The sequence below is a fragment of the Tripterygium wilfordii genome, chromosome 17 (assembly GCF_013401445.1).
Source record: "Tripterygium wilfordii isolate XIE 37 chromosome 17, ASM1340144v1, whole genome shotgun sequence".
NCBI classification, from domain to species: domain Eukaryota; kingdom Viridiplantae; phylum Streptophyta; class Magnoliopsida; order Celastrales; family Celastraceae; genus Tripterygium; species Tripterygium wilfordii.
Window position 1 is genome coordinate 1,676,214 of NC_052248.1, and position 17,997 is coordinate 1,694,210.

At 37.9% G+C, this 17,997-nt stretch overlaps 4 protein-coding genes across 11 annotated transcripts; 2 read left to right on the plus strand and 2 right to left on the minus strand.

The window, feature by feature from the left end:
* Window positions 1-221: 221 nt before the first annotated feature.
* On the plus strand, window positions 222-2,793 carry LOC119982489 (uncharacterized isomerase BH0283-like). Its single transcript, XM_038825905.1, has 6 exons — window positions 222-379; window positions 469-681; window positions 1,006-1,314; window positions 1,535-1,696; window positions 2,345-2,428; window positions 2,506-2,793. Exons 1-6 carry the CDS (start codon window positions 248-250, stop codon window positions 2,611-2,613), a joined length of 1,008 nt encoding a protein of 335 aa, XP_038681833.1. The 5' UTR covers window positions 222-247; the 3' UTR covers window positions 2,614-2,793.
* A 211-nt stretch (window positions 2,794-3,004) lies between these two features.
* Window positions 3,005-4,609, minus strand: LOC119982487 (probable aspartic proteinase GIP1). Its single transcript, XM_038825900.1, has one exon. It carries the CDS (start codon window positions 4,586-4,588, stop codon window positions 3,146-3,148), a length of 1,443 nt encoding a protein of 480 aa, XP_038681828.1. The 5' UTR covers window positions 4,589-4,609; the 3' UTR covers window positions 3,005-3,145.
* An 850-nt stretch (window positions 4,610-5,459) lies between these two features.
* On the minus strand, window positions 5,460-14,522 carry LOC119982486 (mRNA-capping enzyme-like). 8 transcript variants are annotated; one of them, XM_038825892.1, is made up of 18 exons: window positions 14,380-14,522; window positions 13,832-14,039; window positions 13,501-13,639; window positions 12,523-12,671; window positions 11,989-12,072; window positions 11,821-11,883; window positions 11,427-11,558; window positions 11,110-11,322; window positions 10,224-10,343; window positions 9,641-9,690; window positions 8,583-8,745; window positions 8,354-8,491; window positions 7,239-7,361; window positions 7,045-7,143; window positions 6,456-6,548; window positions 6,236-6,323; window positions 5,887-6,017; window positions 5,460-5,799 (listed from the first exon to the last, which is right to left on the minus strand). In XM_038825892.1, exons 2-18 carry the CDS (start codon window positions 13,946-13,948, stop codon window positions 5,662-5,664), a joined length of 2,040 nt encoding a protein of 679 aa, XP_038681820.1. In that variant the 5' UTR covers window positions 13,949-14,039; window positions 14,380-14,522; the 3' UTR covers window positions 5,460-5,661. The 8 variants fall into 8 exon arrangements, with proteins under 8 accessions (XP_038681820.1, XP_038681819.1, XP_038681823.1 ...); XM_038825891.1 differs by having other exon boundaries at window positions 14,261-14,498; XM_038825895.1 differs by having other exon boundaries at window positions 6,456-6,545; window positions 14,261-14,497.
* Window positions 14,523-14,617: 95 nt separating this feature from the next.
* Window positions 14,618-17,662, plus strand: LOC119982490 (small nuclear ribonucleoprotein SmD1a-like). Its single transcript, XM_038825906.1, has 4 exons — window positions 14,618-14,773; window positions 14,862-14,938; window positions 16,961-17,152; window positions 17,245-17,662. The coding sequence occupies exons 1-4, from the start codon at window positions 14,760-14,762 to the stop codon at window positions 17,304-17,306; spliced, it is 345 nt and encodes a 114-aa protein (XP_038681834.1). The 5' UTR covers window positions 14,618-14,759; the 3' UTR covers window positions 17,307-17,662.
* The last annotated feature ends 335 nt before the right edge of the window (window positions 17,663-17,997 follow it).

Here is a 17,997-nt window from a genome sequence, read left to right on the forward strand (position 1 = left end):
ATCTTCATATCATCATAACGGATGAAAAATTATTCAAATCTCAAATCCTTTGATGAGAATATAATTTTGGACTTCAAGATCCTGGACAGATAATCTACTGATCAAACTATCTCCTATTCTCTCTTGGCTTAGTATTAAATAAATTGTAATGATGTGATTTTGTTCCGATCAACAAAATGTATTAAAAAATATATTTTATTGATATGATCGAGTCAATTGATACGTATGGCTCAGTTTGTATCCATGTATGAAAATAAGGAAAATTCATGCCTTAATCTTGGAAGTCATGTTGGCTCAGCCATACTTGGCACTTTTAAGAACTTTGATTCATAACAATCCAATCCAAAATATGGCAAAAAAGCCTGTCAAGTACTATGTGGTAGGTAGTTCCATCTCTCTTTCCCTATCCCTGTGAATTCCTTGCTGTTCGTTCGTTCGTTCGTTCCATAACTCTGTGTTTATGAGCAGGTGGACGCGTTCACCGACTCCGCCTTCAAAGGGAACCCGGCGGCAGTGTGTCTATTAGAGGACGAGAGTGATAGAGATGACACGTGGCTCCAAGCTGTGGCGGCGGAATTCAATATCTCCGAGACTTGTTACCTCACCCCGATCGCTGAGCCGGATAACAACGAAAACCCTAATCCGAGATTCTCTCTCAGATGGTTCACTCCCGTTGCAGAGGTCGGTTCTTCTTTATTTTGCATATGTGGCACCAAATCAGGCTTTTCTTTCCACATATGCATTTATACTGATCGATTAAGAATTTAAGACTCGATTTTATTCAATTCTCTCGTCTTGTTCCCTTAAAGGCGATATCGGAATCCTTGGAGATCCCTTTCTACTTTTGTTATCGTTCTAATTTCTAATTCTACTTTTCTGCTCATGTTGTCTTAGGTTATGCCGATCGTTAGTTTATGCTCTTTTTCCCTTTCTGATGTTTGCATTTCTAAATCCAATTAGGGTTTATTTCTGTTGAGTATGTGTATACATGAATCTTTGTTGCAGGTTAACCTTTGTGGCCATGCAACATTAGCGGCTGCACACACTCTCTTTGCTACTGGTCTGGTAAATTCTAGCATTATTGAGTTTGAAACTCTATCGGGAATATTGACTGCTAAAAGGGTTCCACAAATCAAGAAAGCTGATGCCTTGGTTCAGAATGGCGAAGAAAAAGAAATATTTCTCATTGAACTGGATTTTCCTACTGTCACAACGACAGAATTTAACGCTGTTGAAGTTGCCTCAATTTCTGAAGCCTTGAACGGTGCCTCCATAATTGATATAAGGAGGACTACCACCACAGATGACCTCTTTGTAAGTCCTGTTCAATTTCTCTTCAATTTCAATACTTTCCATCACAGAACTTGGCAACTTTTGTTTGATTAACTCTGCAACATAAGAATGGAAACAATATTATGAGAGTACTATTTGCTCAGCAGAAAGATTTGAGCCATCAGGAGGTATTGGTTTTTGGTTTGCGAAGGATCCATGATTTACACTCTTATTTTTTGTTGGAATTTGTCTTTTTTTACAGATTGTGCTTCCGTCAGGTAATTCTGTTATAGAATTACAGCCAGAGTTTGACAAGATAGAGAAGTTTCCTGGGAGGGGATTGATTGTTTCAGCAGTTGCACCCCCGGACTCAGGATTTGATTTTTTGAGTCGATTCTTCTGTCCAAAATATGGTATCAATGAGGTAATTCTCAGCATTGGTCTCACAAATGACAAATCATTTTAATGTTTTTGATAATATAAATCTCTCATCCATGTAATCTATTTGGGCTGCCCCTTCCTTGGTGCTTTAGTAAAATATTTTTCCAATCAAAACAAAAAATGCTCTACGCCTCTACTGTTATGAATTGCTGTTTTGCTGCCATCCTACTTTGGCAAGGGGAATTTATACCTGATTTCGTGAACATGACCATGTCATGAAACATTTGATTAACAATTCACTGAAGCAAAATTTTCTTTTGTTCGATAATTCATGTTTTTGAAAATATTATTACCATGATGGGGACTCAAATCTTGATCTGGTTCAAGTACTCAAACAATGCTACCAGTAGGTCAGGAGCTCTTTCTTTTTCTTTTTCTTTTTCTTTTCCACTGAAGGGTCCTTTTCCCATTAATAATTGAATTTGTTATTGCCTAATTGGAGCAAATAAAATGTTCTATATAAACCTTAGTCTATAGCCCAGAAAACTCTTGGAAGTAGGGAACAATATTATTGGATTTTCAATGTACTTGTTTAACTATTGTTAAAATTAAACACCTCTCGCTGCCTACAAATTAAACTAGTATGCAGGAACTTGTATATTTTAAATGTTACGTCTTTTGTATCTTTCAGGATCCTGTTTGTGGAAGTGCACATTGTGCCTTGGCACCTTATTGGAGCAAAAAGCTCGGGAAGAGCGATTTTGTTGCATTCCAGGTTATTTCTTTTTCTAAGATATCATACATGTGCCCTTCAGTAATCTTGCATTACTGATATAGCTTTACTTTGCTCAGGCGTCACCTAGAGGTGGAACCCTGAACATTCATTTGGATGAGCAGAACCACAGAGTGCTGTTGCGAGGCAAAGCTGTTACCGTAATGGAAGGCTCTCTTTTAGTTTAGGTTTTGAGCTATTACCTTGTGCAATTTATAATCAAATTGATTGACCAGGAAGCTTTGATGTTCAAAATCTGAAAAATCTGCTCTTTTTTTTTATTGCTTGGATTATTACAAGTCTTGACATTGCGTTGTCAAACCATATGACAGAAGATCATCTACAAAAAGTATCTTTTTTTTGGTTTACTTCATCTCTGTGTGTGCACACTGCCACTGCATTTATCTATTTTGACAGATCTTTATCGCCAATTGAAAATGATAAAGATCCTACCAGTTTGATATCTTAGTTATCTCAATTGATGGGTGTGACGCACATGAGTCAATTGAATTCACAGGTTTCACAGGTCTCACACGATACACATAAAATTCTATGAATATAACTCAACAGCTAGGATAATTGGTATATCAACTATCTATTGGGATCTCTTATCATAAATCTGTGAGTAAACGACAAAATTGCTTCAGTAATAGCATAGCTTTTTCCGAAGCACTAATTTTATTGATTTTAGGGTTGATTTCATTCCTCTCTTGCGGATTTTCAGATCTTCGTGGATTTTGCAGTGAAATTAAAGTTAGCACACGTGGTTCCATGAACCAAAATGGATGAAGTCAACCCCAATCGGTTTGACTTCAGATCAAACTGTAGCAAATTGTCCTCTATCTGATATCCTCCAATCACGATCGATGTTTTCGCTTTGGCCCCACCATCAACGAATCCCAAGCACCACAGATCCAAACCCTTCTTTATAATCCTGACCATTGAATTAGATCCATAGATTCTCCAAACCACGCTCTTGCTATGTAGCACAAGATCAACGGTCGGTACCCTGGGTCCCACGCGCCAACTCATGATCTGGCCCGCCGGATAGCATACACTAAATGGCTTGACCGGCTTTGTTACTGTGAGGTTAAAAGTAGCTGATTCTTTAACAAACGCTTCAGTCACTGCCTTGTAGATAGAACTCTGTAGCACTGTATATGGATTAACGGTGCTGATCTTGGTCCCACCGAATCCAGACTCATCAATGGCTAGCAGAGACGCATTAATTGGCGCAACTTTCCCGTTGACTACGACGGAAGTCAAACCAATGTAATACTCATCGGACGGATGAGGATACACGATTAGTGTGCTTCCCGATGGATTCACGAGGAGTGGAGTGTAAATAAGGAACAACGAAAGGTCAATCTTGGGCAAAAAATAATACGGCCCACCCGTACCGAAGAAAACCACACCCGGATCCGTCTTAGACCCCGACAAACACAGCGCAAAATAACGAGACGCGGAGACAGAGTCACTAACCTGCGCTTGTAAAGAAATGTTAGACCGGCCCAGCCCAGCCATACCAGTGGCCCCGTTCGCGAGCTTCTTGAGAAGCGACGCTTTCGCACAAGAGAAGATAAAGTCATGGACAAGGCCCAGTGGGCCTTGGGCCTTGCCGTCCGTGGTGGGCAATGCGAGGGTGTCTGTGAGAGCGTCATCCAGGCCCACTGAATCGAGCCCACGGTCGCGAATGATTGGGTTTTCGGGGAAGAGATCGCAAGTGTTGTTTGCGCAATTGGGACCGAAGGGTTTGTCGTAACAATTGCCGCAGGCGAAGGATTGGGTGTAAGTACAGAGAGGAGTGTCGCAGAAGATGTGGTGGTAAGTGGAGGAAGTGTAATTGTTGTAGCAGTTGATCCAGGAGAAGGAGCCGCCGAGGTCGAGGACGAGTTGGGTGGGTTGAAGAGGGGTTTTTAGGAGGATTGGGAGGGTGTATTGGAGGGTAGTATGGTCCTTTCGCACTGGTGAGAGGAATGCTGCTTGTAGAGGGAGTGCATAGAGAAGAAGTAAAGTGAAGGAGAAGAGGATGGATAATGGAAGTGACATTATCGTCTCGTGGCTTATGGATTGGTATTTCCAAGTGTTGTGCAAAGTGAAGTGTTCTGGGGTTTGCATTATATAGGAAGATGCCCAGAAAAGTTTACATTGACTTTGGATCATGAAAACAATAAAGAAATTGTGAGAGTATATCTATTGACTACTTGCAAGTAGTGGGTCTAAATAAATCAAGCATTATGAAGGTTTAGAGTGGAGGAGTGAAGGAGGACTCAGATGGTTTGGCCTAATAGTAAGGAATCTTGTACTCCCTTAGAAGATTTGGAGGTTCCGTGATTCTTTTAAAATTATATAATTCATAACTTAAATTTAATGGATTGAAAGATGTCCCATCATTTCAAATTCTGCGTGAAATACTTTTAGGAGGCATGCATGAACGAGCGGCCATATTTGACTTTTTTGGGTCAATTAGTCAAGGCACCCTCAATCCCCATAGTGGAAGAACCTATCTACAGTGCTATGACTGAATCCTTCATCGATCAGTCTGCTTCAAGGAACATTACTGGTGTGAATCCCATGTCGGAATGGGTGCCATTCGACGTGCGTTTAAGCACCGACAACGTGCTCGGCACATTTGGTCTGGAGCAACTTTGGTGCAACCTCAATGTTGTATGTTTGTCATGATTTGGTGTGCCTTGCACTTGCTAATGGTGGTCCAAATCCTAGGACTTCAATTATTATTGGAGGGTACCAGCTGGAGAACCTCCTCCTAGAGCGATTCCAATGGATCCCCTAAAATAGGGTGAAAATTATTTTGGACACACTTTTTATATTTTTTTAATATCCAACTCATACCCCAAACGCTATCCTAAAATAAGGGATGACATTCTCGTTCCCCACAAAACATTAGATGTGAGGTTGAAACAAGAGATGGTGGTGGTTAGGATTTGGTGGCAACTTGAAGGCTTGGGTTAAGCTCTACTCTTTTGGGCAGGCAGAGCAGACTACATGGGCCAACTTCAACCACACTAGAAAATGCTTAACAAACGGTACTCTTGACAGTTTTTATTTTATCATCCCTGTAGTGACATAATTTACGATCAATCTCTTTCTCCTTCCTTTATGTGTGTGTTTGCAGTTATTCCCAAAGAAAAAGGTGGTGCTTACTTAAAATGCCATGAATATTCTTATGTAAACATCATCAGCTGGCTAAATGTATGAATTTAGGTGGCCGTACATCACCTGCGCCTTGCCATGGTTTGGTGGGCCTTGATATCATTCTCGATTCTGTCAGCATACATTGGCAAGCGAATAATCTCATCAATCTCCTTTAACAAGACATCTGCTGTAATGTTATCTCTGATGCTTCGCATAACCTGGTTTCAAAATCACTGCGTAGCTCAGTATCGAAACATAACAAAATATTGTCAAGAGATAATGATATGCAGAAATGGTGTGAGGACCTTCCTATAGGTATTGAACTCATTTGGGCTGGACTTATCCACCCTGACCCGCATGAATACCCAAATATTTCCATTTGGATCCCAGGAACATTCTATAATCTTCCCTGAATACTGAGACGAATCTGATTCTTCTGCAGGTTAGAGCACGTTAGATATCAGTTGCATGAGACGAAACGACAGTACGAAAAACATCAGTAGCAGACATGTACACAACAATTACCCATTCAAAAACAGAACATCAAAGGGTAATATATTGTTACGTTCTAGTAAAACTGTCCTATTAGAATGAGGGCAAAAAAAGAAGATTGAATATTTTGTTGCAGAAAAAAGGGAAGTCTGATCAATTGACCTCCAAACGTAACCCGGTTTCCATCCATTAGCTTCTTCCTTCCACGTTCGTACAGGAAAAGCAGCTCACAATTATTAGCTCCCAACTGCTAATCAAATATCAAAAACATTTAGGGAATAAAAAAAGCAAGAATGCATATGCAGGAGTACATTTGTTTTTGCCATAGAGTGAAGTAAACTAATAATAACAATTGAATGAATGAAACGAAAGAGGGTTCAACCTCATAGAGAAAATCAACAGAGTTCATATGACCAAATTTCCACTTTAGAAGGCCTTCATGTGTTCGAGGCACATAAGGGTCATCCCATCCCTGCTACAGAGAGAATAACTATAAGTAAGGAAGTCCATAAACTCATTCTATATCAAAAACCCCATTATATGGGACCAGCAAACCCACTACAACATAAAAAAGAACAAGAAATCTAAAAAAGCAGTTAGCAGTATATAGGAGACGTCTGCACTCTGCAGCCAACAACCCCTAAACCGAGCTGGTTAAGGCATATACTCGAATTGGGTGGTACCCAAGTTCGAGTCCACACTCCCACTTACCTATCAAAAAAAGAGACATCTGCAACATGAGGAATAGTTCTTCCATTCTTTATTTCAACCTTTTCGTTCGTACTTTCTTTATGTTTTCACTGGCGAATTTAGTTAATTTAAGAAACCACTAGAGGCAAAAAAGGAGACTGCATACTTGAAAGACCAAACTCTCATGTGTTACAACTAACTGAACAATTGTTTGCTACAACTATTATAATCAGTCAGCTGCTTTAAATAGCTCCCTTTACACAATTCCAAACACCACCTACCTGGAAAATAAGACCGTCCGATTCATGTGAAAGCTGCGGAATAAAATTTCTCAGAAGCTTATTGACAGTAGAAAGCAGCCAAAAACCCTTTCTTCTCACCTGATGAATATTACAAAAAACATAGATTTTAGTGTAAGCAAATTCCACTTATAAGATCAAAAGCAGTTAAGATCCTTGGTGATTGTAATACGCACCCCAAATGGTTCCAAGTCATATCTGTAATAAGGATAAATGCTCTTGGAAAGAGTCTCACGCTCCATATTTCGAGGTTCAATCAGTTCCCTGTCAAGAGTCTTCCACCTTTCATGGAATGGTAGCTAAAAGCATCAACTGATCAGATATATGTCTTATTGGAAATCCTTATTGAAAATGTACAAAGGTAAAATATGTAGATACTTTTTTTCCTCTTCGGAAAAAGGCAGAAACACCAAGTATGTACATTGAATAAGTACATGAGAGCACATTTATAAGGTCTTCAATGGTATATCAGGCATGAAACAGGTTGGTTCTACTCATGTACTAAGGAGAAGTTCCCAATTCAGGAATTTTGTCACATTTCTTTATTAATGTCAACATCTTTTTAATAACAAACCAAAGCCATTCTTCCTATAAGGAGAGATAAAATTTCAATATCTAGTGAATAGGCCAACCAGATTTGCAAGTGTAAATCTCTGTTTATCCCTTTCATCCAGTTAACTTCTTTGATTTGGTATTAAAAAGGAAAAAGGTGTATGTTCTGGTATCCAAACTAAGCAATATTTCCTTTCACGACCAGGAGCTAGATAGTATACTCATTGTTAGAAGTTAAGCGTTTATGAGAGAGTCACAGGGGAGACCTCAAATCTGAGAGACAAGACAGTTGAATGCATTTCATAAGCACAAAGCCAATGCAGCCATCACATAATTTATTTACCTCTGTTGTTGTGTTAAAAAGGTTGGGTCCACTGACACTGTTGTTATCATTCCAAAATAAATTTTCATCATAAGTAATCGCAGCCATAACCACATCGAGAAATAGTGAGATACCACTAAATACTAACCCAAAGATTGCTGTACACATAGCACCTATTCTACAGGGATGAAAAACGTCATGCAGTACTGATAAATGCATCAGGAGCCTACTGAATTTACATTCCAGTTGCGACAGGGGTATGACTCTCAACTAATTTAGACAGCCACAACAATGCCTCAACCCCATATCCTGTGTTCATGGTAAACAACTGCTTTGCAAACACATAAAGACTTCTCACAATTCAAAGGGAGAGAATCAACAAGCTACAAACGAGATTCTGTGTCTAGAATATCTTACCTCAGCAACAGATATCCCATTAATTGCCATGAGATCATAAATAAGGTATCTTCTCTCTTGCTTCTTTGTACGAGGGTCTGTATCAATAATCATCTCCCCATCAAGTAAGGTATAGTGATGAGTCTTTTCAGGTGTACCCTGAAAAAAGAAGAAGTCAAAAGTTCCAATATATTAGCATATAAAACAAAATCAGACAACTATCTGAGTCAAATCTTACACATATACGCACCTTACTTGGGTATTTGCAGGGAAATCTCATCTGGACTCTTCGGAAATAAAAGTTTCTATCGATCAAGTAGCACCCATCCCTAGTTATTAGCATCATATAGCGTGTTCCATCAGCTTTCCATGTTGCATAGTAATAACACTGCCTTAAGAGTTGAAGGTTCTCGCTGCATATTATTATAAATGTGAATTTCAATACTGGGACTAGAATCAATTTTTACAAAAGATTAGAACACATATATAATCACCTAAAACCAAGGAACATGCAATAACCTGGGTGAAAACAGCAGAACTTAAAGATAATATAAGTTTATTTTCTCCTGAACATAGGGGGAAATTACATAGGGGGAAAACAGCAGAACTTAAAGATAATATAAGTTTATTTTCTCCTGAACATAGGGGGAAAAGTAATTTCCAGTAAAACTACTGATCTCACGAGCTGCTTGGCTAAGCCAAATACAGTGAAATATTCAATGACAATGAAAATAAAACAAAGAGAGCAGAAAAATGGTCATCTTCTTCTTTAACAGGGAAAGATAATCCACAGATACCAAACACCTTACATTTCTGTGACTGTAATTGCGTTCATTTCTCATTTTCTTATTTGCCACATTTATACCGTGAATAACCCATTTTTCATTATTTCTTTCCAGGTCAGATTGTCAACATCTAGGAACTTATGTTATCCAAAATGTAAAATCTGCGCAAAATTTTTGCAGTAAAATGTCCATCGCCTCAAGAAACAATCTGATTTCAATCCTAATAATCTTCAATATCTTCAGCCTATCTAATAATTAAAAGCAACTGATTTGCGCCTAAAAATAATCTCAAGAAGTTCAGACTCAACAATGTAATAGTACATCACTTTGTTGATAAGACAAGCCACTACATACTTTGTATTTGATGCATGAACCAAGACATGCCATTACATTATTTGGTCCACTTATAATTGTAGACTGTTGTGACATAAACAAATCGATTCAGTAGGATACATCCACCACTAAGTCACTAACTCAATTTCTGGGGAACAAAATACAAGAACAAAATGGAACAAGAATCAACCTGTTCAGAGAGACTGGGTGGGAGCCAGGAAAATGTAAGTTTCCTCTCAGCTGGAGATTAAAAAAAGGGTTATTACAAAAGTATTCTCATATCAGAATACAGTAAAAGCTGTACCGAGTACCCAAGCAATGATAGATTTATAGCCTGACACATAACACAGTCCATCATCATGAAAATAAATTAGAACTTAAACATTTCACCTAAAATTTAACCAAATACGACTATAATACAACATGTCTCCAGTTGAATTGACCCAAAAAAATTGAAACTAATTTTGCTCAATGCTCATATGGAAGCCAAAAGTGAGGTCTGAAAGCCTTCAATATGAAGTTCTAACAGTTAAACACAATGAAAAACAAAACAAACTAAAATTAGTTTCACTAACAAGTGTCCATAACAATGAAGACAGGAAAACAAGAAATTTCTCGAAAAATGTTCATGAAATTTATGTGTCATTGAAAATAAAATTCTTGAGGTAAAACTAACTTTAGTGAAAGTAGTCATTAAATCCACATTGGAATATAAGATTTGTTGAAATTTAAATTTCGAAAAACCATTAGAAGAGTCTTATAAGAGATCCCACCGGAGCACCCAGCTTAAGCACATGATAGCAATCTTGACGAAATGCTCGAAGCTGGTCAGGAGGTATTGCTTCACCAAGTACATCATCATTTGTTAATCCTGCATCCCTCACATGATTATCCTGACATAATAAAAAACAAAAAATAAGTATCTCAGTTCCATGTGCAAGATGTCTAGAAAGAAAGTTTTGGATTCCATTTAGTACCACATTATTAAGCATGCCTGGCTACCATATCATGGTAATATAAATAGATGAACTTAACCACCATACAACAATCCTAAACAGAATCACCATCATTTTCTAAATCTTTTCACCATGAATAAGATTGCAAAATTTAAATTGTCCCTGAATCGATTTCTGGGGTACAATGTTCAAACTCAAAGGACAAAGCCTATTCCTAGGAAGATGCTTTGAGAACATTCACACCATTTTCGTAATTGTGAGGAAACTGTTTCTACTCCAAAGCCTTTCTAATGACTATTACAACCATATAAAGAACTTATTCCAGGTCATAAACATCTTAGATGCTCTCAAAATTTTATAAAGACACATCTGACTGCCTCCCAACAGCACTTTTAGGGCATGTGTATTCAAATTTAACCTAGTCCCAGGAGCCTCAGAGGATTCAATTTTGGGACCATGGGAAATGACAATCATATCAGATTTTTATGAAGCGGAAACCTCAGAGGACCATGAAGTTTCTGACCACATCGATTTAACCTGAGCAATGTATTACAGAGTAAATTCTGCAACCAATTTTGCATATAAACTATTAAGGTTTCTAGCGATAAGCTTTTTAAGCACGCCATAACAGAAATAAATAAATTAATTAATCCAACACTTAAACTAGTGCAATGATTAAGGGTACGCGCTAAATTATTCATACAGGGGCACACACATGTAAAAGGGCACCATTGCCGTGCTCCTGATGGACCTTATCTTCAGCAGTAGATTCAAGGTCTGGAGACCTCTTCCATTCTGGAGTCCGAGGGCAAACAACTTGTTCAGGTTTCTTTTCATGATAAAACATGTAAAGTGCATCGATATAGTCCTGCTTATATATTCCTGGAGGGCGTGCCATAGCAAATTTATCTATTGCCTGAACCATTGAGTCATTGACAATATAAGTAAAAGCTGTTTTAATCAAAATGCGGACAAGCTGAGTCTAAACAAACCCTGCAATGAGGAAAACATATTGCATACCTCAGTGACAGAAATAGACTCTGTACGCTTAAGAAAATGAACAATCATATACCCAGTACGGTTATGCCCATGTGTACAATGGACAAGAACATACTTCTTTGGATGTGTTTTCTCTGAGCAAAATCTCAAAACCTGGAAAAGAGAGAGTGACAATAACAAGCATGAATCGTAACAATGTAAGTATAGGAAGTAATTTTTATGAACACTACTGCACATTATCCTTGCAGAATTACCAGATCAGATATATGTGATTTATAGCTGAAATTATAGCACGAGTCTATCCAGTTAGACAGGTTCAATTCATATTAAAAAAAAAATCATCATCATCAAAGCCATAACTGAAACATAAATCAGCAACAAAATTAGTTATTAAAGAGAAAGAAAGAGAGGATACCTCAGAGACAAAGTTATCTACTGAAGCATCATCAGGAACAGAATCCCTTCCTTTGCATCTAATCTGGCTCAATCAACAAAGATACTTGGATCATTAAAAAAACACTTAGATAGCTTGCAACAAATGTTGGAAAAAGAATGCTTAGCCAGGAAGGAAAATTTTTCAAACCTTAACATGACGAATACCTTCTTTTGACCATGCCGAAACTGGATAGTAACGATTAGTATTCGTCAGATCAATCACCAAACCAAGCTGAAAGTCAAAGGATTTGATGTTTTGTTATTATGAGATACGCAATCTGGGAAACAATTAAAACGAAGTGCCCACTTCATATAAGGAGCTAAATTGAACACTGTTTGCAATATTCAAAACTCAACAGATACTAGTAAAAATACTCAACTTACATATCCTCCATCACTGGAAATTTGAGCAAAGATTTTACCAAATTCATAAAACAAAATAGTAGAAATTTGTTCAGCGTTTTGAGATTACAAGGAATAATGAAGGGTTAACATTAAGGAGGGAAAAATTAACCTTCATGAACATATGGAAATTCAATTGAGAATTTTCAACCACATGTCCAACATTTAATTTTAGCTTTTCATCTTAAGAAAGAAAATAACATTCCAAAGAAGGACATGTTCCAGTTTTCAACACAAGGGTTTTAAATAGTGCTGATTCTGGTTAGTCGAAGGTACCCACTTCTTTTCCTAGAAGTCTGTGTTTATGAATCACGTGCTTCGGTGAGTATCTTTCACCAGAAATGTACTTATCGAAGGATTCACTTAGTGGAACCTTTGAAGGAATTATACACCCGATCTCATGACCATGTGGTGGGCAATGCAACCACCCTGCAGTACAAAGAAAAATCATGATTTTTTAACCCTATGTTATAGAACATAAGAATCAAACTGTTTACAGAAAGAAATTTTCCAAATGGAAATGATGGGGATAAGGCAGGAATAGATCTGGCAGCTGTGAATTTCCTGCCTAGTTATCCACAAAATCTAAGGCCCACACACAAAGGTGTCAGAATACCAGAAACACGAAGATCAATAAATAGCATTTTGAACAAATGAAAGTTGAAGAAAAATCATACCACCATAAATAGATAGCAGTAAAACACAGCCAAATATATGAACTACCAGAACGACTTTCCTTTTTCTTTTCCTTTTTTTCCAGTAAATTCTATCACCTTAACTTAAACCCAAACTAAAAGCAATAGCACAATTATAGCAACGCCGCCCCCAGCAATTGCAACACCTGAAGCTAGAAGGATATCACAAGTATAATTAATTTTTCAGAGGAACATATAATACTAGGAAATTTCCAAATAAGCCTGAAATCCAAGCAGCAATGGCCCTAATGGGATAACATGGTCCTTCATGACGTCCAACGATGGACACGTTCAAATGTCCAGCAACTCGACAACTCTATCTTAGGGCACATGTTCGCCTTTAAATGAAAAATCACCTTTTCTACAGCCATTGTTCAGATGAATAGTGTTTGCCCATTCAAATCTATGCAAAGATAACATCCTGCATTGTTATATATGACCCAAAATACAAAATATACACATAGTTTCCAGGACTTCCAAACTGCTATATGACACAACCAAAGTTAGATCATTTTTCATAATAGATCCATTATCCATATATATCAGTTAAAACTCAAACATACCATGAGGGAGCGTATTTTCATTATAAGATCCGCGGTTATTAAACTTAAACCGTTGATCATCCCTGAATGATGGAGAGACATGAACGATACCCTCGCCTGGGAATTTTCTTTTGAGCTCCTGTTGTCTTCCATCCCCTTCCTAAGTCATAGAGCAGTCAAGATTAATAAATATGTACAAAAGCATTTTTTCCAATAAATAACAGAATAATACAACAAGAATGCCGGCGAGAAATGAAATCTGAACTTTAAATACATTGCTCCAACTCTATCACTTAGAAAAGTATCAGACGGAGAGAGGGAAGAGTAGGAAAAAGATAAACCTAGTACATACTCTGTACAAGCTCCTAACGGCAGTTTCTTCATGCTCATGCCCTGCAGTTTCCTCAACTACACGCTGCCTGTATATCGCTTCATCCTCTTCAGGCACCAGTGAGACATTTAAATCCATGGAGAACACACTATTCCAACTAAAACCAAAAACGCTGCCAGTCTAACAACACTCAGATGACCAAAAGGATTCTTCTCATTCAACTTCTCACCTATAAATAACAAATTTAAAGAGAAAAAAAAAAAAAAACAACAACAAATTAACAATCTCAAAAATAACAGCAACGTCAATTCAACTATAGGAGCACTATAACTGCTATTATCTAGAGTTCAACAAATTACAAACGCTGCACTCAATCAAAAACTTCATCGAGTTCCTATGTTTATCAAGCCTAACAACATACATACAATCAATCTTGTTGAATTTCTGTACCTGCTCATCGACGGATCGAACTTGATTGGATTCCGACTAATATTGATAAAGTAAGTTAAACGGTGGTTTTCTAGAACGACAAACAAACACAGGTTACAGAAAGACAGCAAGAACCGCACAGTTGCGCTGTCGATGCCGAGTCGGTGGTCTTTCAATATCTCTTTTCTGGCGGAACTGGAGATACAGAGAGAGAGTGCAGGAGAAATGAAATATGCTTGACGATCGAAACAGGGTATCTCTGATCTCCATCCACATGTAAAAGCGCTCGAAGGAAATACTTTTGTCTTAAGATCTCTTTTATAAATCGGCCCAGCCCACAAAAGTATGCGCCACGTTGGACCTAACCTTTGAAAGTCGGCCTGTAGTGAAAACGGCACCGTGTTAATAAGCCCTAATTAATAATTCTCGTCGCAAGTGGCCCTGCATCTCTCGTCTCTCCTCTCCCGCTTCTGACAGTGGCCGTTTGCTCGGAACCCTAGTTCTTCGTATCGTCTCCACAATGAAGCTTGTCAGGTCAGTTTTCACTTTCTAAATCTGTTGTTTCTTCCGCAATAAGACCTCCTTCTTTTCTCTTAATTTGTTTTACTTTGGGTATAAGCAGGTTTTTGATGAAGTTAAACAACGAGACTGTGTCAATTGAACTCAAGAATGGCACTGTTGTTCATGGCACGATTACAGGTTTGTTTAACTTCTTAAGCAACACTTTCCTTTTTGTCAAAAGGTTCCTTGTATCTAGGATTTTGCTAAACCCTATATATAATATATGTATATGCGTATGCGCTTGTACTAGCCGCTTGGATGTATTCTTTCTTACGCCTGAAGGAAGCCGTTGTTGTCACTGAGTTCTGTTATTTCTAAGCCACGCACGTTTGGTAATACTCTGGCTTAGTTTGATCCATGGTTGACGATAGTTTCTATTATGTTGATGAACTGACGCCCTAAATTTATAGATGTGTGAAGGGCATGAATTTCTGAAGGTAAATTTTGACTAGTCCATTGCCTATTTGCCTCATGCTTTGGAAAATTGGAGCTGTAATCCTTGAAAGTTACTGATCCATCAAATTTAGGTTTGGTCTAGAGAAGACAGCACTCTTTGATTAGTCTCGTAACCATCGGGAACTAAGTTGTGTTTCTTTGTTGGTCATCCTTTGGAAGTCACTTCCCAACCATTCTTTGTCAAGTATTGTTTCCAGTTCAAACCTTCATATGACTGCTAGAAATCAATAGATCATGTCGTTGCATGAGACTGTGAGTGCCTAATATACCACCATGGTTTGCTTCAAATGTGTTTGCATTCTTGTGATATTGACTTGACTGCTTTCTTGGTCCTTCTTTGATTCTCCTGTAGCTCTTTGATAAATTAACTATTTTTTGGTGACCTTGCATTAGATTTCTTCATCCCAATGCTCACATATTCGAACCGTTTGTTAGATTTTGTAGATTTCATATCGACTAGGTCAGGATCTAACTTCATGCCAACTTGACTAATCGTTTCTCTCACACTTGTTAAACCCCTTTATGCTTGTTAGACGTGATGCTATTTTGTGCTTGCACCTTAGCAGCTGTATAGGTTTCCTCTCTGTACTTCATCTGGCCTGTTGTCATTACATAGGTGGAGAGATATAGTGCTAGGATATTGGTGAGTATTGTGTGTATTTTGATAGGATGTTGTTTCCATTGCAAGGGTGGATTAAGAGATCTTGCTAGGTGTCCCAAAGGAACTAGATAATTTGTTGCTTGTATAACTTTTTGTAAAGACTGATCTAAGTTATGAGATTCTTCTTGTGCTAAGTAAGTAAGTATACTTTGCTAGTGGTAAACAGTCATGTAGATGGAAACAAGTCATTAGGTATTTGTTGCCTTCGCAGAGGGAAACAAAAAAGAACTTATAGCTCAAGTATGTCACAAACTCACAATTTATACGACCAGGTTCCTCAGGGCCAGCCATATATTGCTGTTGGCTTGCCATTTGTGGTGGTTGAAGTGATCCCTGTAGTAGTGAGGGGCTTGGTTGAAAGAGATGCTGTAGTTCACTCATTAAATGAAGCCAAGAAAGTTAATATTATGTTTAATTAAATATATAGCGAGTCAGTAATCAAAATCGACTTGCTCTGTACTTCATTCAATGACTTTAATTTTTTTCCTGATTTTGAATTGAAAAGAAACTTTCCCATTGTTTTCACCTTGGCTCTTCTTACTAACATCTAATTAGTGTGATTACTATCATGCCTTTGGTATTGGGACACATTGATGATCCCCTTTCTGTTATATTTATATTAACTTAACCTTTTTCATTTTCCTGTTATATATAACTTCTCCATATCATACTCTTAGTCATACTTATGTGTTTTTTTTCAAATCAGAATATGTTTGTGCGTTCATATAACCACCCTCCTCAGTCCTCACCCACCCACCCCCCACCAAAAAAAATACCCTTCAACTGAAAAAAAAAATGGAAAACACACACAGCTGCAATTCAAGCAATTATTTTTATCGTGTTGCTGGCATATGCTTACCATCAGTGCCTTCACTTCACTCACCATCACTAAAACGTGCAACAACATGTTTATTGTTGCATGTATTGAAATTCTTGTATAGTCTTCAGATTTCTTGCAATTGAATTTGTTATTTAGTTTACTTGACTCATGTTCATGATGTGGAGAAGCAATTGTTCTGACCATTTAATTAAGGATCTTGTAGGTGTTGATATCAGCATGAACACTCATCTGAAGTCCGTGAAGCTTACACTGAAGGGGAAGAATCCTGTAACTTTGGATCATCTTAGTGTTAGGGGAAATAATATTCGCTATTACATCCTACCTGACAGTTTGAATCTCGAGACTTTACTTGTTGAAGAGACACCTAGAGTCAAACCAAAAAAGCCAACTGCTGGTATGTTCATTCCCTCTCTGTGATAACACAAATAATCTGTTTTTCATCTGTGTTATGGGTGTTGACAATCCCAATTCTTTTCGAAACTTCAGGGAGGGCTATGGGACGTGGTCGGGGTAGGGGACGCGGTCGAGGACGTGGTCGTGGCCGTTAGATGTTGTTGAACTAAGTTTCAATTTGTGTGACATGGTTGTGTAAACAGCTTGTATGAGAGTTGCTTGGTCACGTAGGATTGTATTCAACGTACTTCTGGTGAACAAACACTTACCTTGAGGGGACTTGATTAAGGATTCTGAATTCTCACCTGGTATTTTGTTGCTTGAATGCCACTGAAAGAAAAGGTGAGGTGCAGGTGAATGTGCTTATGATAGATTGCTGAAAATTATATATTGGTTCAATTGTTCTACCGTAAAGTGACTTTCCCCCTGTTTGATGGGGTCCAGCCCCTCGTGAGTGGACATATAGTATGCTGTATGCATTCAAGAGTGATTCAGATGTTAGTTTTCTGCAGCAGTAATTCTTCAGAGCCCGCCCATCTTTCTAACAAGTTGTGATCTAGACATGTTAAACCTTTTTGGACATATTACCACAAATTATATCATTTTGTCTATAACAACGAAATAAGAACGGGTCATTTTGGTCAAAAAGTTGAGGGCTTAAATGTCCGAATGATGCTTGTGATCTCTAAAATATGAGTCCTTTCATATGGATCATTGTTTACGATTTTTTTTTACGGACTTGGCTTGTGTGAAAGCTCCTAAAATACGATTCCTATTTTGTCTCGACATTAATTTTGTCTCTAATTAATGTCGAGTATTGGATATTAAGTGGATTGTACGTATGTG

Excerpts from the sequence above, each read along its gene's own strand:
- LOC119982489 (XM_038825905.1), top strand. The coding sequence starts at position 248 with ATGAAAATAAGGAAAATTCATGCCTTAATCTTGGAAGTCATGTTGGCT. Across the intron at positions 380-468 it reads AGCCTGTCAAGTACTATGTG|GTGGACGCGTTCACCGACTC; the intron begins GTAGGTAGTTCC and ends GTTTATGAGCAG. Across the intron at positions 682-1,005 it reads GGTTCACTCCCGTTGCAGAG|GTTAACCTTTGTGGCCATGC; the intron begins GTCGGTTCTTCT and ends TCTTTGTTGCAG.
- LOC119982487 (XM_038825900.1), bottom strand. The coding sequence starts at position 4,588 with ATGATCCAAAGTCAATGTAAACTTTTCTGGGCATCTTCCTATATAATG.
- LOC119982486 (XM_038825892.1), bottom strand. The coding sequence starts at position 13,948 with ATGGATTTAAATGTCTCACTGGTGCCTGAAGAGGATGAAGCGATATAC. Across the intron at positions 8,746-9,640 it reads CACCCAGTCTCTCTGAACAG|CGAGAACCTTCAACTCTTAA; the intron begins GTTGATTCTTGT and ends AATAATATGCAG. Across the intron at positions 6,324-6,455 it reads CTGTTGATTTTCTCTATGAG|CAGTTGGGAGCTAATAATTG; the intron begins GTTGAACCCTCT and ends ATATTTGATTAG.
- LOC119982490 (XM_038825906.1), top strand. Across the intron at positions 14,939-16,960 it reads TGTTCATGGCACGATTACAG|GTGTTGATATCAGCATGAAC; the intron begins GTTTGTTTAACT and ends AGGATCTTGTAG. Across the intron at positions 17,153-17,244 it reads ACCAAAAAAGCCAACTGCTG|GGAGGGCTATGGGACGTGGT; the intron begins GTATGTTCATTC and ends TCGAAACTTCAG.